This window comes from Misgurnus anguillicaudatus, chromosome 24 (assembly GCF_027580225.2).
Source record: "Misgurnus anguillicaudatus chromosome 24, ASM2758022v2, whole genome shotgun sequence".
Classification (NCBI taxonomy): domain Eukaryota; kingdom Metazoa; phylum Chordata; class Actinopteri; order Cypriniformes; family Cobitidae; genus Misgurnus; species Misgurnus anguillicaudatus.
Window position 1 is genome coordinate 48869287 of NC_073360.2, and position 23492 is coordinate 48892778.

General features: G+C 36.3%; 2 protein-coding genes across 2 annotated transcripts in view; both read left to right on the forward strand.

The window, feature by feature from the left end:
• Positions 1-23492, forward strand: part of LOC141361726 (protein NLRC3-like) — a 261228-nt gene that overhangs the window by 157435 nt on the left and 80301 nt on the right. The window lies entirely within an intron of this gene.
• Positions 21202-23492, forward strand: part of LOC129437412 (protein NLRC3-like) — a 32354-nt gene continuing 30063 nt past the window's right edge. Inside the window, exons 1-4 of the mRNA XM_073862483.1 lie at positions 21202-21528; positions 21805-21885; positions 22093-22206; positions 23137-23250. Of these exons, the coding sequence (XP_073718584.1) occupies positions 21854-21885; positions 22093-22206; positions 23137-23250 (260 nt within the window). The 5' untranslated portion in view covers positions 21202-21528; positions 21805-21853. The remainder of the gene's footprint in view (positions 21529-21804; positions 21886-22092; positions 22207-23136; positions 23251-23492) is intronic.

The following is a 23492-nucleotide window of genomic DNA, read 5'->3' on the forward strand; positions in this document are numbered from 1 at the left end:
CGATGAAGCCTTTCATGCAGGGCTGTAAGGAGAAGGACATCTTCAAGTCTCATCAACCAGCAACCAGTTTGGACAATAAGTCTGAAGATGACCACTGCACACAACTGAAAGCATAATCTTATGAACTGTGTCATCATGGGTCTTCTTACGTGTGGCCCACGCTGCCAAAGGGCGGATTTGTAGGATTAAAAATATAGGAATTTATTACTTTGTCACAACCCCCATTTCCATACTGTACCATCTGGATTCCTGTGCCTACTGATAGTGATAACAGACTATTGTCACAGCTGTTTATCCAATACAGTGGGGGTTAAAGGTGTGGTCTTCTGATTGGTCAGTTTGAATGTATGATGTTAGGTTTAGTCACATGGTCAAGGGAAAGAGAATATAGGTCTTGGTTTTCATGAGATCTGGGCTTTTGCCTTTTGGCATTTGCCATTTGCTTTCTGCCCTCTGCTGCTTTTCTTCTTTACCTGAGTTCTTGGGTTTAGGCCATTAGGCCCAGATTCCAGTTCTTAATGGTCATTCTCTTTCTTCTAAACTTTCTTTCTTTCTCTATCTTATCAGGTAATATCTCACATACATTGGAAACAGTTAATTGTTTATATTAAGTACCATTTCATGCATTTATAGTGTAACCATTTAAATTGTAACTTTAAGTCAGTACTGTTCTTAAACCTTTTCATTTACAAATCTGTTGTTTAGTTTTGATTTAATGTTAATACTTAAAGGCGCAAAAGAGGATGTTTCCGCCGACTGAGAATCCAAAGACCGTTACTGAGTTTTTTAAATAAGCGCATGCGTAAGAACAGCCCCCCTCCTTCACAGCTCATTTCTAGGGAACGCCTTCCAAAAGTCGTGCACGAGTATTTGAACACGAGTGTTTGTTTACCACTGGCATATGCTGTGTCGCGTCAGTGGATTAATTATGTGAAATGATATGATAATAAACACATAAGACGTAAAGTTAGATCAGTCGACGCTACTCCCATTTCAACTAGCATGTAGCAGACTGGTCACTGCCTTACAACTACAGTACAAGAACAACGTCGATATACCTGAATAACAGTACAACAATAATTATTCCACAAAGAAAGAATAATCACTGTTACCTGTCGAGGAGAATTTTTGCGAACTGTGCGTGTGTCTTGACACCTCTCTGTTCCTTTATTGCTCTCCAGCGTTGAAATGTTTCTCCAATAATGACTCTGGTTACATTACGACGTTATTCTGACAATTTTCTCCTCTTCTCTGCGACTTAAAAAGTCTTTCTTTTACGTCCTCCATCGGGTTTCTTCTCTTTCATGATGCAAATTCGAGGAGGAAATCAGGAGCTTTTCGGAGTTTCATGCACTATGCGCATGCGTCACTCGTGTAAAGTTACTGGAGCGTGCACGTCTCTCACAAGGAACGTAATGGCAGTGATTGACAAGCCAGAGGGCCAATGATGATTGCGATGATTGCGTAAACGATTGGCTGATGTTTTTAAGGCCCTACCTTATGAACAGATGACATATATTAATTTTATTACTTTCAATGCACCTAATAAATAGTCTTTTATCATTTAGTAAAGACAGTTTCAAGTAATATTGTAAAAATTTATTAAACAAACATCCTCTTTTCCACCTTTAAACGCTACATATTGCAATTCAATATATTTATATTCTAGCAATGCTCTCCCACATATTTTGCTATTATAACTGCACTTATTTCCGTCGTTGGTATAGGTTGCAGAAGGGTGATAATTGACAAGAAATACACAGTTTTATGATATCTTGCTGTTAACATTTCTCAGTCATTTCGGCGTTCCTACAGACTGAACCACTGTAGTGAATCCACCCTTACAAAATGTATACCTTATTTTTTATATTTGGAAGTATTTTTAGATGCACACCAAACTTTCACAGCTGACCATTTAGAATCCTTTTCTTTTAATTAGAGCCATATTGTACTGGTCATATAGAATATTGTTACATGTATACATATTGTTACTTTATTATTTATAATTACAATGAAGCTTCTTCATTTATAATTATAATAAAGCTTCTTAAATCTATTGTATTGTTCGTGTTTTTAGCATTTTTTTGCAAGCCTATAAGACTTTTATTTTACTAAAAAAGTATTTTGTACTTTATTTTAACCTATTTTTTTTTTACTACAAGCAAAAGATTTTCTCTTTAAGTCTCCCCACAGTCACAGTTCTTTTGTCCCAACATTCCTCACTGAGCCATTAGGGGGTTGGGTCTCCTCAGGTGTGAAACACATCAATATTCATGACCATTGACCCTCCCTTGCATATTGCCTTTACACAGCAAAAAGTGTCTTACAAAAGTTAAATCAATGTATTTGTTCATGTGAATGAGTGGGTTAAATGGTTTTTACATCTTTTTGTAGCAAATTCTCTACTCTACAAGAGTAGATAACTTTTTTGCTTGTTAACAAATGTTTAGGATGTGTTTCTTGGCCTTATTTCAGCAACTTTTTGTTTTTTGTTTTTACTAACCACGCATAAACATCATTTACTTAAAAATACAAACATGTACATACATTTATCTTACATATTATTATAGCACAGTTTGTGCTGAATACAGTGTTATGTGATATTGGCCATTAATGTGTTTTAAAGCAACTGAAAAAAGACCAAATGTGAGAGCATGTCAGAACCTCTGACTGTGTCCAAAAAGGGTCCGACCCCAGAGGGTTAAGTGGCTTAATGTACTTTTTTTGGCTATGCCACTTAGCTGCTGCTGATCATTTTCCAAAAAGCTGTTGTGCGTGTCACACTTACTTAGTAGATGAACAACTTACGTCTTAAAGAGCAAGTACTTTTGTAATTTTATAAAATATTTTTTATTGCTGGTTTTAGTTGGTGCCTCTAAGACTTTGGTGCTCCTGGGCACTCCCCCAGTTTGCCCTTATGGTTAATCTTCTCCTGAAAATAAGTTGCTGGGACACAAAAGAAAGTCTGCTGTCCATAACATCTCAGCAGGAACAAACGTGCACATGCAGAACTGTGATCTTTCAGGCTTTGATGATCACATACGCTCATAATTAAGTCAAAATGTCCATTGGCGTATATAAATGTATATAAAAAGGTTATGTGTAAAGTGAAAAGTTTAGGAAAAAAGTGTTTTAGGGCGTATGAATCCATTACTATAGGCTTGTAAGTACAAGTGACAGCTGTAACTTATATGTTACTATTCATTAATATTAGGCCAGCATTTATGTTATTGTCACGGCCGGGGGCGGACCCAAGATAGCTAACAGGCCACGCCCCTCTCTACTTTCCACCTCGAGGAGGTTCCCAAGACCACCCCAATGACCAGACAGACGAGCAGGGTTTAAATTGGGCCGGGGCTGTCCGGGGCTAAGCTCCGGCACATAGGCTGAAGGTCTCGCTCTGCTCTAGCCAGTTTACCCGCTGTGCTGGTGCGTGTGAATTTGCTGGGCTGGGCTAGTGCATGTGCACTGACGCGAAGGGACTAAGGTGTTTCCATTCATTATGGGGCATACTCACCAACGCAAATTCAATGATTTGCGCGAGTAGATTACATACAAAGTCAATGCAAAGACGCAATCAGACGCGTCCCCGCACGGGGCGATGCAAATGACGCGAATTGGGCGGCGCAATTGCCGCAGAAACACGCGCTTTTCCTTTTAAACGCGTCTTCGCGCAAGTTATACAACTCGAGCGAATAAACTCAGGAACTTCAAGAACGGCTTTCACACAGGATCATTTGACATTGTAGAGACAGAGAGAGAGAGAGAGCGTGAGAGAGAGAGAGAGAGGGGGGGGTAATAATGGTGCCCACGTTGAGGAAACTTAATAGAAGACTAGAAACGTGTTAAGGACTAAAGTATGTATGTCACTCATCTAATTACAGTATGTTATCTGGATAACACTGCATATAACTCATTGTATAGTTTAATACATTTATGTATTTTGATTACACAAATCAAACCTTACGATTGTTTTAGTTGCTGACCAGCATAGGGAATCTCTATTGCTAATTTATTAGACATGTTGATAAAACAGTACTGTGTGTTGTACTTTTTCTTGTTAATTTAATCTTTTTGGGTAGCCTATCTTATGAATATAGAATTATTCAAGGAGGTTGATTCCTTTTACTTCATTTAAAGTTTGATCAATTGTGCATAATGACATGTGCAACAAATGGATATAGGGTGTCAAACTCATAGATTTGCATAATTTAAAATTCAGACACTCTTTATAAAATATTTGTGGTCTATCTCTGGCACAGATTTAAAGTTGAAACTTATCAAATCCTATCAGAGGTCCAGAATGTCATTAAGGGGTAACATGTTTAATACTGATGACAGAAAAGCCACTGGTGTGTTTTAAAGTACCCTCCCCGCAGAGCCCCCCCACATAACAAATCCCAATTTAACCCCTGCAGACGAGTATACTATAATTAAAATGTATCTTTATTAAATAGTTAAAAGAAAAGGGGAAAAGGGAAAAAAAGGGGAAGGGCAGTTTAAAACAATCTTCTTCTCGCCTCCAGGACGAGTTGGACTAGGGGACGGGGGCCAGGAATCTTCTCCTATGCTGTTCTTGAACTCGTGGCGCCCTCCGCTTCCTCCTGGAGGCAAAATAGGGAGAACACAATTAATGTTTGGCCCAGCACTGAGTCACACTTTGTCTGACCGTTGTTTCTGTCTCTCTGTCCCTCTCGCCCTCAGGTAAGCTACTCCCGGGACCTGGTCCGTCCTTCACTTAGGGATCTACGTTGGAGCGAAGGTAAGTATATCTCCCGGCTGACACTGTACAGTCTTCTCCGAGGCGCTGCTGTAAACACAGGTAGGTTGTACACATACACAGGTAGGTTACTCACAAGACTTGGGCCTTTGGTTCACTCCAAGATGTACGTGGATACAGAGGTAAGGAGTTCTCACTACAGACACTGTTCGGTCCTCCTCGAGGCATTGCTACAAACACAGGTAGGTTACACACTACACAGGTAGGTTACTCACAAGACTTGGGTCTTCGGTTCACTCCAAAGCATACGTGGAGACAGAGGTAAGGGGTTCTCACTACTGACACTGTTCGGTCCTCTTCGAGGCGTTGCTGCAAACACAGGTAGGTTACACACTACACAGGTAGGTTACTCACAAGACTTGGGCCTTTGGTTCACTCCAAGGCATGCGTGGAGACAGAGGTAAGGGGTTCCCACTACTGACACTGTTCGGTCCTCTTCGAGGCGTTGCTGCAAACACAGGTAGGTTACACACTACACAGGTAGGTTACTCACAAGACCTGGGCCTTTGGTTCACTCCAAGGCATGCGTGGAGACAGAGGTAAGGGGTTCTCACTACTGACACTGTTCGGTCCTCTTCGAGGCATTGCTACAAACACAGGTAGGTTACACACTACACAGGTAGGTTACTCACAAGACTTGGGCCTTTGGTTCACTTCTCCAGGCAGCGGACTTTCACCACAACGGTCGCACACTGTATGCCTTCACCTGTCTGCCAAAGCTTCGTAGGTGTCGTGGGGACTGCAAGGTCGGGCGCCGCAGAGCCGAACGCTTCCCAAGCTCCCCCTCCTTGTCAATGACAGGGGGTCTTCAACTGGGGCGAACTCTCGACGAGGCTCCGCGCACACACCGAGTTCTTCTAGACAGACACAACTTCGACCCTCAATCCGTACAATGTACCTTGGCCGTTGTTCACTTTGATGTGCAGTTGGGTTACACCGCTGCCCGCGTTCCAGGTTGACGTGAGCTCTAGCCGACACTCAGGGGGTTAAGGTAGTAATTGGTTTCCTCTCATATGGCTTGGGCCTCAACGTGCTGTTACGTCTCACAATCTGCACGGGGCCAGGGCGGCTTCGGTTACTGTAAACACAGCACACACACAGCAAGCTTAGTGAAAACACACGATGAAAGTCACAACTCACCACAGCACTCTGCACACACACTCCGCGTGAAGTTAAGACTTGGCCGTCTAGGCCTCGGCTCCTCGAGAGACGGGTTGGGCGTTGTACTCGCCAGAGAGAGAGAAAAGAATTCACACGTGAATATGTTCAGCAACACCCCTGTTGTCTCCTGGTTACTCCTTCGGCTCACCTACGCTTCCGTTATCCGCAGGGCCGTGAATGATGGAGAGTTTCGTCTACAGATCTCCCAGTTGGTGTTCCACAATACACGTACAGCACGCCCACGTTTCTCCTCGTAGTGGGGCCGGTAACCTTCAACACACTCACAAAATACACCGGTAACTCTTCTTCTGAATAGCGCATAGAATTTGCTTAGATTGTTACTCACGCTTTGTTGTCAAAAAGTCTCCCCATTCGTACATCCAATGTCTTCGTGTGCTCTTCTCCACATCCAAATCACACAATAACTTCCTTACCCAGACGTCTCCAACCTCTCGTCTTCCCTAAGTGATCAATGTGAGTCAACCCAGCCGATCTCCACCGTACCAACAAGCGCAAGCAACGTACTCACAAAGTACACAAAACAGCCCACATCTGATGTCTTCAAAGGTCTTTATATACTCAACCTTCTCTCCTTATCGGCCTATCAGCAATCGCTGTGTTAATCGCCCTCACCTGTACGATATCGGGCTTGATTTGGTGTTCGGGGAAACCCCGGGAATTCCGGTGTTTGGAGTCAGTCGTCAGGGCGGAACCTTCGCCGGGCGGAACCGATCTTGCACACTTTTGGTTCCGCCCTCACAGATCGTCACCTGACATCATCTTAGTGGTCACTTCTGATTGAAGGCAATCCTTTATTCCGCTGATTTAACTCCTTTGGAATTGAATACAAGTGTAGTTCGGGGTTCCTCTAACGACTGTTGTTACCAGCAACCAGGGGCGCCGTAAGGGGGGGGGGGTGGCATTGATTCTAAAGGCCCATGAAATTTTTGGGGCCTCAGCCAAGGACTGTGCCACACACACAATCCCCTTAAGCTGAGCCCTCTTAGCTCTGCCCCGTCTTTACTCTGCGTTTAGCACCTTCTTTAATCCACGGTCTCACAATGCGCGTGAACTTCAGAAGAGAACAAGGTGTGTGTATTTAATGCTAATTTCTATGATATCTGCATATGTGCACTTCCTTACTTTAAATGCAGTTTACACAATGTGACGCTGAAGCAATACAATGCAGTTTTCTTTCTACTGTAAAGTCTTCGCTCTGTTCACCCCAGTTTAAAAAAACACAAAGTGATTTACGTTCCCTGTTTTGTGTTATGATTCTAACGCGAAGTCAGCCCTTATAAGCTGTTTTAATTAACGTAGCCCATATAACCTAATTAACATAAACTAGAAATGCGATCGGTTACACACTCCAATGTTTTGTAACGCAATATGCCAAGGAAGGATTTTTAGGCAGTCGAGAATCAAGTTGATTGTGATAAAACAGAAATGAAATGAAGGCTAAACTAGTCCAGTAATGTATATTAAAGCTTCTCAACTTGCAACAGCTTTAAGAAATCAATCTGTCGTAATCTGTTATAGTTGTTGTAGTTTGTTAGAGAGATGGAGACGTTTATCTACAGTTGTCCTTCATTTCATTTTAGAGTCCTGCTGATTAATAAACAGTCTGAAGAATCATTTACGTTAAGAATATAGCTGTTTTCTCGAGTTCACGTTAATGATCTGTTGTTATTTTTGCTTTAGTGTAGCTGCTGGTGTGTGAAACCTGTTCTTCACCTTATAAATAATGCTAATAATTACAATACAAGCGTTGGTCAAGCATTTTTGACCCAGTCTTATTTGAGGCATAAGGTAACTGTATAGAAAAGATGCATTGTTGTTGTTCGCCATTTTTAAATGTTACAATGTTATTGGTGTGTGTAACAGCTCAAGTATACAGTATGTCACTGAGACTGTCTCTGAATATCAGACTAAAGCCTCAAATCTTGTTGTAAGATAAAAAGCATCACAGTTTAATTTCAAGCATTAATTTCACTATGATTTCAATCGCTGACATGACATTACTCAGTCAACATTAAATATATCAAGTTCATATTTTGACAAAATGTTCTTTACATTATGTAGGATGATTTTATGTAGGAAACAGTAAATCACAAAGATATACTTCATCTGTGTTTTCACAGGCATGGTCACAATTATCTTTAATTATATGTTTAATAATGTTGCATTTTCTCTGATTATTTGATTACTGTACTGTATTTTTCAATTACATTTACATTGCACAATAAATTATCTTAGCTGCAGACATTGTAAGTATCTATAAATACTGTTAATTGTGGTCAAAACAATAGCAAAAGAAATAGTTCTGTATTATTAAATTGCAGACAAAGATTTTGAATAGCTACAGTAGGTTGGATTGTATGTTTGGTGCAAAATGGGTATGGTGGGGGCCCGACCTCATATTCTTTCATAGGGCCCAAAATTGCTAGCGGCACCCCTGCTGCCAACAGCGCAACATATCTCGGGCATATTGTAATCTTGTTGTGAACCTCCTGGGAGTGTTTTATTGATCTTCATATGGTAGTTGTGACTGCTGTGACCATAGACTGAAGCCGTCCACCCCTGCCATGTCCACATATGCCTAAACAAACTGAACCAAGAAGAAAAAGCAGCAGGTTCTGAAACATAGACTCAGGTCTGAAAACACCCTAAGATGTCCTCAGACAAGAATTGTTCAAAATTCAAAGACAACATTTATAAAAAGTTTGAAATGTTGAATGGTGTATTTTAATTTAATCTCAGTAATGTATTTGATAACTGAAGCTGATTTTATTCAACATTCATCACATCACTTTAACTCTTACTGAAAGTCGCAAACATAAAACATTAAAATTGAGTTATGATGAGAAAAAAAAGGAAAAAACTAAAATCATTCAGAAATAAAAACATAAGAGAAAATTTAGTGATGTCTGATGAGAGAAATCTGATTTCATTACTGTATAAAAAATAAATCACACAGTTAATATAAACATAAACTGATGAAGTTCATTTTCTTGTAAATCTCACTGATGTGTTTCAGTAAAACACAAACACACATAAATGAAACTAAAATGAAAATGTCCATAAACACTAAATGATGACAGGAAGAGAAACAAATTCAACTCACTGTAGATTTGATCTGTGTGTGAACAAACTGTGTGTCTCTGTTCTCTACAGGTTGTGGAGTTGTGATATCACAGATGAAGGTTGTGTTGCTCTGACTTCAGCTCTGAGATCAAACCCATCACACCTGACACATCTGGATCTGTCTTATAATAATCTAAGAGATTCAGGAGTGAAGCTGATCTCTGATGTACTGAAGAATCCTGACTGTAAACTGGAGAGACTGTGGTAAGATCATCTCTCTGATAGTCACACATGTACTGAGGTTTAGTTAAACATAAACTGTATGAAAAAAAACACACTAAAATGTAAAGTATCTGGGCCCGGTTCCCCCGATAACGTTCACTCTTAGCGCGCTAAGAAGACTCAAAAAGATATATCTTACCAAAGTTGTTTGTGTTCCTAAGTGTGTTCCCCGAAGTGTCTCTTAGGAAGCTTCTTAACACGCTGCCTCTAAGTTCGGCGTAACAATGTCGCTGTCCCAAGTGAAGGTGCTGAATTATTTGCGATCGATCGCTCAGGGATCGATTTTCCACTTCACGCAAAGGTGCATTACAATGTTAAGAAAGACAACACGTTATATACAAATGGAACATAACTCAAACTATTCCAGTAACATTTATTTTAACATGGTTTAAGTTATCCGTAAAATAGACTAATAATTAAGTTATCAAATTGTCAGTAATATAGACGAAGCGGGTATCCCTCGCTAATCATCCACCCTCCTTATCCCGTGTGCCACTTGTGCCGCTTCTTGACATGGGTTTAACGACTTTTAAAAATTATGTAATACACTTTTATACTAATGGTAAGGTACTTAACAATCAGAATTGATTGGCAAGCAGCTGCAGTTACTTCTGTTTAATGCGGTATTGCTTACCATTAATGTTTTCAATAAAAAGCAACCTAGTTAGATAGAGAATATGGTCTGAGAAGATCCAGCAGCTCCATAATGAGTTGTCTTGGGAGGCAATTTTGTTTTTTTAATTTAGCCACGTCAGGCAAAATGTCAAAAGGTTTAAGGGTTGCCGAATAAAAAAAATTTTTCAGGGTTACCGGTGTTGTGTGGAAGTCTGTTCCCTATGTTTCCCTTTAGTGTAGTGTTTTTATAGCGTTTTTATCACATTATACGTTTATTCTTTATATACATTGAAAGTTTTAATGGCTACTGAGATGTATATGTGTGCATTTATGTAATGTATCTTGACTGTTTTTGATTGTAAGTCAATTATTTTTACAGTATGAATCATATTATATGTATAATATATATTTATTATGTATGGAAACATAACAGTTTTAAAACAAACAGTAGAGAAAAAAGAGCTATATGTTAAAAGGCATAAAACTGTCAAATATGAAATATAAAAAAATTGTATAATAGAATACATGATATTATTGCTTTTTAGTATAACCAATTGAAATCTTTAATCTTTCTAAATAAATTATAAATGTAACGTGATGAAAACGCTATAAACATAGAGGGAACAGACTTCAATGAGGAACAAACACCGGCGCCGTCTTTGATTCATTAGTTCTGATACCAAATAAAGTCAACTGCATAAATAGTCCTGTATTCATTGCAAACATATTTTATTAAGTCTTAAAATGTCCATAACATAAAATCATTGTCAACATACCATAGTTTGACTTGTACTGCGCTGCACTGATTTCTAAAGACTGCGGCACAGTGGCGGCGATAGCGTTTTGCCCTCAAACAACGCTAAGAGAGAGCTTACGAATGGTCCAGACCAACCTTACGAAAGTGTGACTTACAGAAGATATACTTAGCGTACGAACGTTTTGGGAATTGTGCCATAGAGTTAAGAGAGAGGTTAAGAAATAGTTTAAGAACTACTTAGCGATAAGAATGCTTTGGGGAACTGGGCCCTGATCAGTAAGCAGATACATCAGCAGTCTCATGAATAATTATGATGTTGTGTTGTTAGATTTCCCCTACACACCTGACTGACTTAAGTTACATAACCGTGTAGACAACACACACAAGACATTTATCCTCACCAGGTGTCCACATTTTGTCCATTATATAAAAAATGAAAAACTATGAAAATTTTTTTATTCTTTGATGCATCATGATGTGGACGATTCTGAATCAATTCACAAATGTCAAGAATTGATTCTTAAAAGTTATTTTACAAAATAATAACGTGACGTTATCAGAACCAAAAGGCGTAACTCAACTGCAGGAGGGTTGCTGCACACGGACAGCTTGAGAGAGCGCACCGCACGAGCACGAGCACCCACAGCGGAGCTTACACGAGCAGAAGAGAAAGAAAAAACAAATACATCTAGCCCTATTTGACTGCAAGAAAACAAAATACATGTTGGGATGATCTTCATCTGCCTTTTCTCTGTTCAGTGAGCGTCAGGAAGAAACAGCGCCTTTCATTTACAGACTCATCTGATGTGCTAATAGCGTTTCCAAAAACCTGCCACTTAATGTTTAGATCTAGATAAGAACATGAATATACTTCTGTAAAAATATGAACATCATTTGTTATTCAGACGGAGGCGCTGGGTGCGCTGCATTAGATAAATACAGTAATACTGCCAAAATCACTGTGTATAATGATGATGATTAGACGATATGTCAGTTACAGTTACATATCGATATGCTGGTTAACATATTAATTATATATGTTGATTCTGAATCGATTCATGAGGGTCCAAATGACTCCCACCCCTAATGAAAACAAACACTTGAGGAAATAAGATCATGTGTTCAACCTGACAGACTCCAGTCAATGTCTTTGAATAGATTTAATCCGGCTGAATCCTCCTCATCAGAAAGAATACAAAAGTTTATATAGGGTAGATACATGACAAAGTCACATCATTTATCTCTAATATGATTTATTCTTCATATCTGCAATTCAGAAACTCCTCTCTGTTACCATGCAGACAAAACCAAATTTAACTTTCTTGATGACCTCAACTTGAACAAGTCATGGGGTTTAAATTGAAATCATTTAACCACACGTACTTCATCTATTTCAACACATTTTGTTGTCAAAAGCATACAGTACAAATGTTCAAACCTGTAAGTAAAAGACATGTTAGTTATAATTAGTTATGATTCATTTCAATTTCCTTCACAACGTGCAACAAAACTCCTCTGTTAAAATGTCAGAAAATGTAGTTTGGTGTTTCTTTGATGAAATCTTTGCTGATATTATTGTGTATGAAGAGTTTTTCTCCTCGTCGTGTTGTTTTTATAAAGATGATTAAAAACATTGATCCATCATTGACACTGACACACACATTAATAATGTTTTTATAGATTGAGTGAAATTGATCTTTAAATGCTGTAACATCTTTAAATGTAAGATCAGAGTTATGTTATCTCCAGCTCATATTCCTCCTGTAATAGAGGAAGATTTTTACATCAAATACCTGATGAGAATTACAAGTGTGAGTCATGAACTCAATACAGATTTATGAAGAAATGTTCATGTGGTTTAGGACATCTAACACTAATAGTCAGCTGTGTGATGGATTTATTTGACATTTAAACACACAGTGTCTCAGTTACTGAGGGATTGAAAGAGGAACATTACATGAAGAGATGGAGGTTAGAGATTTGTGAACAAACTTTGTAGTTTTGTATAATTCACATAAAGTCTCTGTTCTCTACAGGTTGATGAGGTGTAATATCACAGATGAAGGTTGTGTTGCTCTGACTTCAGCTCTGAGATCAAACCCATCACACCTGAGAGATCTGAATCTGAGATGGAATAATCTCACATATTCAGGAGTGAAGCTGATCTCTGATCTAAAAGATGATCCACATTATAAACTACAGACAGTACGGTGAGTAGAGCTCATTTAAATAAATGTTTAAAGTAAACTCATGCAGTGTAATTTAAATCCTAGAATATAAATATTAGAAATAAATGTAAATTGATCTGCTGCTGTTATAGGCTGTGTATCCTTTAAACCCAACAAACAGAAAATATGAAGTGTACATGAACAACACTTGATGCTTTGTCAGATCAACACAATAAGAATTCAATCCAATGTCTGAGTCTGTTTACTAACTGTGATGTTGAGTTTGTTCACTCCAGGATTTAATACTGTGATCTTACTCTTCTTACACATTATATATGATGTTTGTTAATGGGGTTTGTTTGATAGGCCGACACCTCTATAGTTATGCACACTTGACTAGATGTTCATCTTAAACTCTTTTTATAACAACTTGGTTTTTATTTCATGTTTTAAGCATTATTTATCAAATCATCAGAATACAGACAGAAATAACAACACAAACACAATATATACACAACAGATCAACACAAAGTACAGATGATAAATGATAGAGATGAAGATTAGAAAAAAGAAGAGAAAGTCAACTCTTAAAATCTGATGGACACTTCACACAACTCTCTGTCGAGCTTTGACATTGATGCTGTTTCTCTTTATTTACACGACTGTCAACCTCCAGGACTTTTAAAATAAAGCATCACCTTCATTTTCTTACTGTTTGTGTGTGAACTCATAAAACTGTCAGTGTGTCATTATATTATACTACATACATATCAATACATTCATCTCTTACATTGACATCAAATATTCAGAGGAAATAGATGAAATGTGTTTTTGTATTGTTGTAGCTCATGTGTATGTGATAAACAGATTGTTGACATGTTTATTATGTTGAAGATTTCATTTCTATCACTGACTGACAGCACTAATAGTTTGTTTTTCTATCTCTTCATCTGACACTGATGATGATCTCATATCTGATTGACTTTCTCTTTCATTTTTAGGATTTATGAAGCAGAGGATGTAAAGATGTCTGTCTGATCTTCAGTATGATCTGATGGTGAATAAGAAGACACAATAGTGACATCACTTCCTCTTAACTGTATGAGTTGATTATTCAGTACAGGATCTGATCTGTGACTTTATCTAAATCTGACTTTGAAGTGTTGGAGGTAAATCTTCATCCTAACTCAGCTTCTGTCTACACATTTCCTATAAGAGCGATTTATCAGTCAGTGTAAGAGGAGCAAGAAATCTCATAGGATCATAAACTGAAGTAAATACTGACAAGATTCCTCTTCTTCTACACTGTTGGGGTTTTTAACTTCATCTTAAACTGAAATGTGTTCAAGTTCAGCACAACATTGAAGACTCGCAGCTCATTTATCTCTAAATCCAAATATTGGACGTCTTTGCTTTTGTGTTCTTCAGGATCTGACTGCAGGACTTTTTGATGATTATGTGATCAATTACAAAAAAGTTCAGACACTGAATGAAATGTAAATAAAATCACAATGCAATCATTTTTAAATCTTATAAACAAAGAAAACAAATGTTTCATCTGATATTACTGATATTAATTGTGTTGTATGTCGTCCTGATTGCAGTCCTACTGATGACCGTAAAGATGAAATGAGAGTAATTTACAGTTTAAAAATTATAAACTTGACATTTCAGCTTTGGTCTATCGCTGTTGATTATCTGTCAGACGCTTTCTGAATGGCAGAGTCAAAGTTCTAGTGGACAAACACAAACTTTATAATAAATTTACAATAAAACACAACACATTCTATGCACAATTCAAAATAAATGTAAAAACAAAACTCATAGGTAGTGAACAGTGAATAAACGAAAACTAAACACAAATAGATGATGAAACTGAACAAAGAAGAAATCCTGCCAGAGAGAGGAAAAGTTCAGGTTATTTAAGTGATTATGTTTGTAGTTTTCAAGGTGATGTAGCTGACATTGATTATTATTACAAACTTGTATGAAATGAACCTCAAACATACAAAGAAGCTGAAACATCAGAGAAGACAGATGAGTGAGTTAAGATTATAGATGAAGAGATGAAGTCATTAAAGTAAAGTGTAACGTTAACCTTGACCAGTCTACATGAAGATAAAGAATTAAGTGCTATTAAGAAAAACAGTGATGAACAGACAAACACAAAGCACGATATGATGTCAAAGGTTAAAGTCAAGAGAGAGGTGTGAACCATGACGAGACTTTTACTACAACTGCCAGTATGACGAGATACTGAAACAGAAAACAGTTCAGGAAAATATGATTGTTCATCAAATGGATGTAAAGACAGCATATTTACATAAGGGTTCTTTAACCAATAACACAGTTGATTGTTGTAATAATAATAATAAAAGCCACCGATCAAGGCGCCATACTGGCATCCCTTTAAACATTTAAATTAATAAGAAATTATCTAACAATAAAGTCACTGTTTTTAAAGTCTCTTACACCTATGCTTTGTTTTTATATAAATCGTGAATTTTAACTGCTTTAAACAGTAAATAAATGACTGTACATTCATGTTCATTACAGTAGTGAATATATCAGATCATAAATCTGAAGTCTAAATAAAGTTTGAAATATGCAAATACAAGTGTATAAGTAAGTTATTCATAAACTGTTATGTAAATGTGTTTTATTTGTACACTAAGTAAACAATTTACAGATTTTGTTAATGTTATTTTGTTAGGCCTATCCTATGCAAATCCGATTGTAAATAAACAGTTTTAAACAATCATGTGTGCATTACAACATGTGCATCAGACACAGTCACCTTAAAGATTTCTATATATCGCTTATCATGCTCGAAAAGGACAAATAAGCTTATAAAACAAGTTGAAATTAATTGTTTTGAATGCAAGTCAATGACGCCCCCTGTCGGTTGGGCAAACCAAACACTTTTTGAGGCTTTAACTAGTATACCACTAAAGTTAAGGTCAATCCAGTCAATTTTTAATATTTAGTTATTCCATTGTGCTGGCATTGAAACGGTTAATAAGTGTAGACACTGAAATGCATTATTTTCTATAAATGTCATTTAGTCATTTCATTGTTATTTAACAAATTTGACTTTGACTGCAAAAAAAAAAAAAACTGCAAAAGTGCATATCAAGCTTTTTTTTCAAAATCCTCCTCTTTTAAGAAAATATAATTTCTAAAGACGGAACTGGAAACATTGCAAATAATGAAAGTCAGAATGTGAAAATAAAGAAACTAAACCCACACATTGGTGGCGCTGTGATTCTGAAACATACAGTACGGGTTGGTTCATTTTTACTTGATTCATTTCCTTAAAGGGGACATTTCACAAATACATATTTGGTGTCCTCAGCGTGCATATGTGAAGTTTTAGCTCAAAATACCCCACAGATCATTTATTATAACATGTTAAAATTTACACTTTGTAGGTGTGAGCAAAAATGTGTGTCCTTTAAAATGCAAATGAGCTGATCTGGTGACCCAATTATAGCACTTAAACATGCAAAAAGTCAGATTTTTATGATATGTCCCCTTTAACAATGTTTAACTTTGGAGTCTAACACCACAATAAAGTAAATCTGCCAGTTGGGATAAAAAATTGATTGATATATAAAATGTTTAAAGAATAGCCTAAATATTGCTCTTTTTAAAATAATGCATGTTTAGGTATTGTTATTGTTGAACACGACAAACACAAGTTTAAAAACTGAGATATGGGCCGGGGTCTCCAACCCTTTTTGTGATCAATGGATAAAGCAAACTGGAGGGCTACTTTTTGATATAATCTACTCAGAACTTGTTCATATGTTTTATCATTGTTTAAAATGTTAACATACATAAAAAGCATCATGTTGGAGACCACTGGTCTGAAGTGATGTATTTCATTGTGTTTAAAAGCACATCAGGAAGTTTTAGGCGGTCATCTCACAGCATGAATAATAACATGGAAACTTAAAAGCTACATCGAGTGCAGAAATACACAAGTTTGCAACCACTTATCCGTCGAGTATTGATGTGTGTTCACAAGTGTTTTTGACCGCTCATCCTGAACTTCTCCAGTTTGTTTCCATGTTGTGATCCTGAAAGACAGAACCCGTGGCATTGATCTGAAAGAGACACTGATGGCTGTTGTTGAGAAAGCAGATCTGCAGTAATCAAAACTATCATCTGTCGGAGCTTCAGTCATGTTGGGGTCTGAGAAGGTCTTATAGGACTGTGTAAAGCTAATGACTGTTTTGCTGAATTTTGGAAGTTTCATTGTATAATCCAATAAAGAGCACTTGGTGTCTAAAAAGCTGAACTTGGATCACATCATGGAATCTGTGCTAGAAATTGTCAATTTTATACGCGCACATGCTCTGAATCACAGGCACTTCAACAATCTCATTGCCAGGGCTGTGCACAGATCTTTGGAGGAGGACGCTGCCAAATGTGGCAAGCTTATTTATTTATTTATTTTATTTAGCTGACGCTTTTATCCAAAGTGACTTACAATTGCTGTATATGTCAGAGGTCGCACAGCTCTGGAGCAACTAGGGGTTAAATGTCTTGCTCAGGGACACAATGGTGTGTCACAGAGGATTTCAACCCAGGTCTCTCACACTAAAGGCGTGTGTCTTATCCACTGCACCATCACCACACCATAATTACCAATTTATTATCAAGAGGACAAACACAAGTGGTAAGAGGCAAAGAGAGATAGGTCTAATAATGATAGCATTTGCAACTTAATTATTCGGCTTATACTGTTGTCTACTTGAAGAGTTTGGTTCCAAAACGCAAAAAACGCCATTTTTGAAAAAAATGAGTTACTGCCAGAATCAGTATTATATCAGGTCAGTATTATAAAGTAAATTCTCAATTTTATGCAAAATCCAATTTCCGCAGTGTTATTCTGTCATCTTTTCTCCCTTTTTTCCCAAAATGCAATAAACGCCACTCCCCCTTTTCTACAGAATGCCATAAATCCACTCCTCCACAGATTACAGCGCACCTCACGCAATGTAAACAAAGAATGGCGGCGCGCTGAGTACACCTAGGAATCCTAGTTTTCCTCATCTACTTTGTACTTCGTGATCACCAAACAAACAAAAACAAAATAATACTTTAATAGCATTGATAAACCTGTGATGGTTTTCTGTGACGGGAAAGAAACGTAAGCCATCAACATGTAATAATTTACGCAGAGGAACTCAGGAGACCGGTGCTTGTTTGGCCGGGCCGACAGCATCAAGTTACTGTCAGGATAACACATTGACCCCAGAGGATCTTATGAAAAACTTTCCATAATTTTACTCAAAGTCAACGAAAATCGAGCAGGACCAAAACATTTTACAGCTGATCGCTTTGAAAAACGTTAAGCGACGACGTCAAGTATAACCGATGACTTCTTAATATCACAAAGTAAGTGTTTTGATTAAGGACATTAATGTTTATATTTTTAATTAGTGTGTACAACTAGTCAACTAAATGAATATAACATGGCAAAGATGAATGCACATTTATATAGGCGATTGATTCAATAGATTTATAGCATTTTGAATAAAAACTTGTCATGGATTTATTGCATTTTGTGGAAAAAAATAATCCGTTTTTATAATAAATCTTTGAAAATCAAGTTATGGATTTGAATTTTTTATGTTTTTATAACCTAAAGATGCTGTGTGAAAGTTTGTAACAGAAAATAGTTGTTTTCATCTTGTCACTTTCTTGGTATAGAAAACACGTTTTTACCAAAATTTGTCAAAATGGATTTATTGCGATTGGGAACCAAACTCTTCACTTATTCACAAGCAAAATATAAAATTTAATGGAAATATTAGCCTTCTGTGTATATATCACCCAATATATGACGATTCATAGACTTTGCAAATATTATGCAGTTTAATATTGATAACAAAACTCAAGCTTGATCTGTGTATGCAGTAAAATTACTTTATTATTTTATTTTAATTACTAATAATTTTTTGTAGTGAATAAGTATATTATTATTTCATTATTATTTAACCTTTACATTATTTGTTGAATCATGGTATTATTAAAACTACACAAAAGTAAGAGCTGAACTGTTGCTTCATTTATCCAATTTGGCAAAAGTGCTAATTTGGAATTCCACCATGTAAAAATTGGTCCGGTCTTGGGCCTGAAACTCCCGGGCTGAAAAGTGGCCCCACTCCGGCCCCCGGGAAAACACCATGGCAATATTTCATCTCTCAACAAATCTTCAAGGTCATGTTTAATAATTGTGCGATATGTTAATAAAGTAACTATTGCAACAGGTGTGTGTGTGTGTGTGTGTGTGTGTGTGTGTGTGTGTGTGTGTGTGTGTGTGTCTGTGTTTGTGTGTTTGCTTTAGTGCTATGTGTCAAGTTTAAATTATGTCGTCTTAGTAGTAAAAAACATGTACATATTGGGCCGATGCTTTTATCTATGGGACTTGCATTGAATTTAAGATATACGTTTTATTAGTGTTTATTTTCTTAGGGAATCAAAGCCAAATCCTTTGATTTGTTGATACTTACATGAAAGAAGACAGTTTGAACAAAGTATCTGAAAAAGGTCTTTACACATTGACTGTGCTGCGATAAAGCAACAAACTGTCCCTTCAAATCAAAGACAAAATAATTGTTCACCTTGAGCAATATCACACCTGACAGATGGGTGTCGCTGATCAGGACTGCATTTTACAGCTGTACACCTGTGGTGCCATAACCCACTTTCAGATGTCCAGCTTATTATTTGTTTTTATTTAATTTATTACATATTTCATAAAATCTTTTCTATTTTTATATACATTTAGCTATATTATATTCATTTCATTCATTTCATCTAGTTTTTCTATTTTGTATTATATTTTTTATTCTTATGTTTGAGCTGCTCGCTAGTACGGTTTAAACTCACTAGTTTAGGCTGTAATCAGCCGTGAACAAATCATCTGTAACTCTGATAAGAGCAAATGAAATCAAGTTGATTGTGATGATGAAGAGCCACCTGATCTCATTGGGATCTTCCTCATATTTGTTTTTATTTCTCCAGTAGAAGAGCGTGACCAGCAGACATCAGATGATCACAGCCAGAACGCTCGTGTCGATGGTGCCGGCCGGTGATCAGACCCACACTCTGTGTCTGAGCTGTGATACGAGACAGAGCTGTGATCAGACCTCATATCTGATCATGTGACAGTCTTTGTGTCTGTAATGTCTCTCCTTACACACTTACGTGCTACAACCTGCAGGTTAAGGACACAGGTGCTCTTTCCTATGATGTTTGACGCAGTGCACTGATACAGGCCGGATGTGCTGGTGCTGATGTTTCTCAGTGTCCCTGCATCTGATCTGAGAACAGCACCATCAGTTATCTTATACATTTAATTCATCTACACATTCAACACACACTTTAGATTTCAGTGGAGAAAATAAAGAAACTGTGAATAATGTTTCTATTGTCCATGACACACTGCAGAATAACTGTAATAACACAAATGTCCTGTAGGTGGCAGTGGAGGCGGAGTTTTCTTTACATCTTTTAATGTTTAATGTCTGATAATTATCGTGATATTTTGTCTTTTTATTCAATGAAATGTTTATGTTAGCACAATTATATTTTATCTACAATTAATCTTTTAAACTAAAAGTGTGTGTTTTTTAAGACCTCGCTGTGTTTATTAAATCAAACACTTGATAAAGTTCACACTATGATAAATACATGAATGTAAATGTAGTTCACACAAATAATAAAATATCACTTAGTCTACATTATATTAAACTCATATGACTTTATTAGACTTACATTAGTTAAACAAAAGAGGAGTAATTTTGATTTGAGTTTAATTATTGTTAATGCTGATGTGCTCTTTGTTTCATGCAGTGAATGTAAACATATTGACTCACATTAATGATTAAGTCTCGTTTATAAATTAAATCTGTAATCAGATGTTTAATGTTTGTTTACTGTCAGCAGAGGGAGAAACACCTCAAACACTTCCTCATACAATAGTGACGTCACAGATGAAAGTGAAAGTAAATTGTTTCGTGTTTATCTTCCGCCATTTTAAACAGGTAGAGTTGATTTCTTAACATATCGATGATCAAAGTGATTAATATAACATGTATAAACAGCTTTACAGGTATTTTTGTGTGTGTAGTTGATGTAAAAGTTGTAGTATTTTGAGAAAGTGAATCCAGTCAGATTGTGATGACAGCGAGTGTTCAGTGGCCGGTTGCATAAAACTTTAAGACTAGTCTTAAAAGTTAGTCATTAATTTTTTTTCTTCAAGACTGATCATAACTGTTTTAAGTATGTTACATAAATAGGTAGATTGGTATAATTTAAATCCAAATAATACGACTCTTTTAAATTCAATCATTTCTTATCTTAAAATTACTGTCAACAAGTTGATCTATGAATATTTACAGTCGTGGAAAACATTAAGAGACTCCAACATTATTTTCAGTTTTCTGAATTTACTGTTTATAGGTTTGTCTTTAAGTGAAATCATCATTTATGTTATGTTTTAAACATAAATCAAGATGAGATTAATTTTTAATCAACACAATATTAATGTTTTCATTTATATTTCAGGAAGAGTTTAAAGATGAATATTTGATGAATAACTCAGATGTTTAATGACATCTTTCATGTTTCTTGCTATGAGTTCAGTCTTTTACATTGTTGTTCAGGTGAGATCAGACACTTTTTACTTCATCATTCATAGTTTATATAAATCTTTATTCATTTATATTTTTGTTTCTTATCTTAATATTAGGGTCAGTTATTTAAAGTTTTCTTATCATAATTCTTAATTTAATTTGTGTTAATTTTGTGTTAATGTGAGGAAATGTTGTGTTGACGCAGTTGTTTCTTCAACACTCAGGATTCATGTATCTGAATTATAATGTCTGTTTATTCACTTTGATTTTAAGTTTATTTTGTGTCTGAATGTTATTTTCATTCAGTATCAGTTGTGGAGATCAGATTGATCAGATTCACCTCTGCAGCTTCATCATGGATCAAACACAAACATCTCCAGGATGCAGGTACTTTAAATAGAAACACTTTAAAATATTAAAATAATACAAATCAAATAAATAACCTTTATTATTATTAATAACCTTTTAAATAAACTTATATGAAAATATTATTTTTATAGGTATTATTTACTATAATGGCTTATTTTTATAATGAGCATCTACAAAAAATATTTGTAATGTTATTTTAATTGTTGAATCTGTTGTGTGTTATAGTTCAGATCATCAGAAGAGATCAGATTCAGAGTTCAGTTGTGTGTCTATGAAGAGTGATGCGTCTATGAAACATCCAATATACTTTAAGAGTGAAGATACACGGCCTGATAGAAGGTATATAAAAAAACTCTGAAACATGATTATAACTTTTTTGCAAAAAATATTATTTTTCTTGTCTATTATACTTGTGTATGTTTATGGGCAGAAAATGTTATCTTCAGGGCTTGACTTTAACTTCTTGGCTCACCAGTCAAAGTGGCTAATTGTTTTCCAAAGTTACTAGCCACTGGCCATAATTTTGTTGCTGGTAAAATAAATTTTATATGATTAAACTTGGCACCCAAAAATGACTGTAATTTGAGTAATTTTACTTAGTTTAGCTAGATTAAATGCAGATTGACTTTCAAATGCAGACTGACCACCCAAATTCAGACTACATTTATAAGCTGGTATAAACCAGGTGTATCAGTAGATCATATATTTAGGTGCATAAAAACATGCTAGAAATTAAGGCATAAATAGATTAACTTTGAATGAATATATTAAAAGTGGAGTGGGGCTGTAGAAGATTAACTGAAAAGATAAACACATAAACCCTCGCCAACACTTACAATATTTATTAACAACAGCAGTAAATACTGTAAATTGTGTTGGCTGCAGGGAGTGCTCATGGGAGTTGTAGTTTCCCAGGATCGCATTGTGCATTGTTTAGAATTTCGCATACTACAATTAAAAAAATATTCGACCTGCCAAAGTGGCATGTGGGGTATCAGAAATCTACCCTCACTTGGCAGATTGGCGGGTGTTAATGTCAAGCCCTGGTTATTTTTATTATACAGTACATATTCACACAAAGAGACACATCTGTGCAAGGCAAGCACTCAGTTTTTGTATTAACAGGGCCAATAAAAAGATCATTATTTGCTTTTTAATAAAAAATGAATTTTATAAATATGCGTATCTATACTACTGATGAACTTATTTAGACTTAGTTGTCTTGTACATCAGTTCAGAGGATTAACTGTAATCTGTTGTGTGTTATAGATCAGATCATCAGAAGAGATCAGATTCAGAGTTCAGTTGTGTGTCTATGAAGAGTGATGCGTCTATGCTTGAGCCAATAACATTTAAGAGTGAAGAAACACAGCCTGCACACAGGTATACAATATCTTTGAAAACTATGATTGTAGTTTAACATTTTTTTTACAATCCTGTATTTTGTCAAAGAGATGAGAAATTATTCTTCATTATCAGACATATTCATGCAAAGAGACACATAAAATTTACAGTTTTTGTATTAAAATCTCTCCACTTGCTGTAATTGTTTACATTGAAATGTATAAATATGCTGCGTGTGCGTGCACTTTAGATTCAAGTAGATTTGATTGGCTCTCATTGGT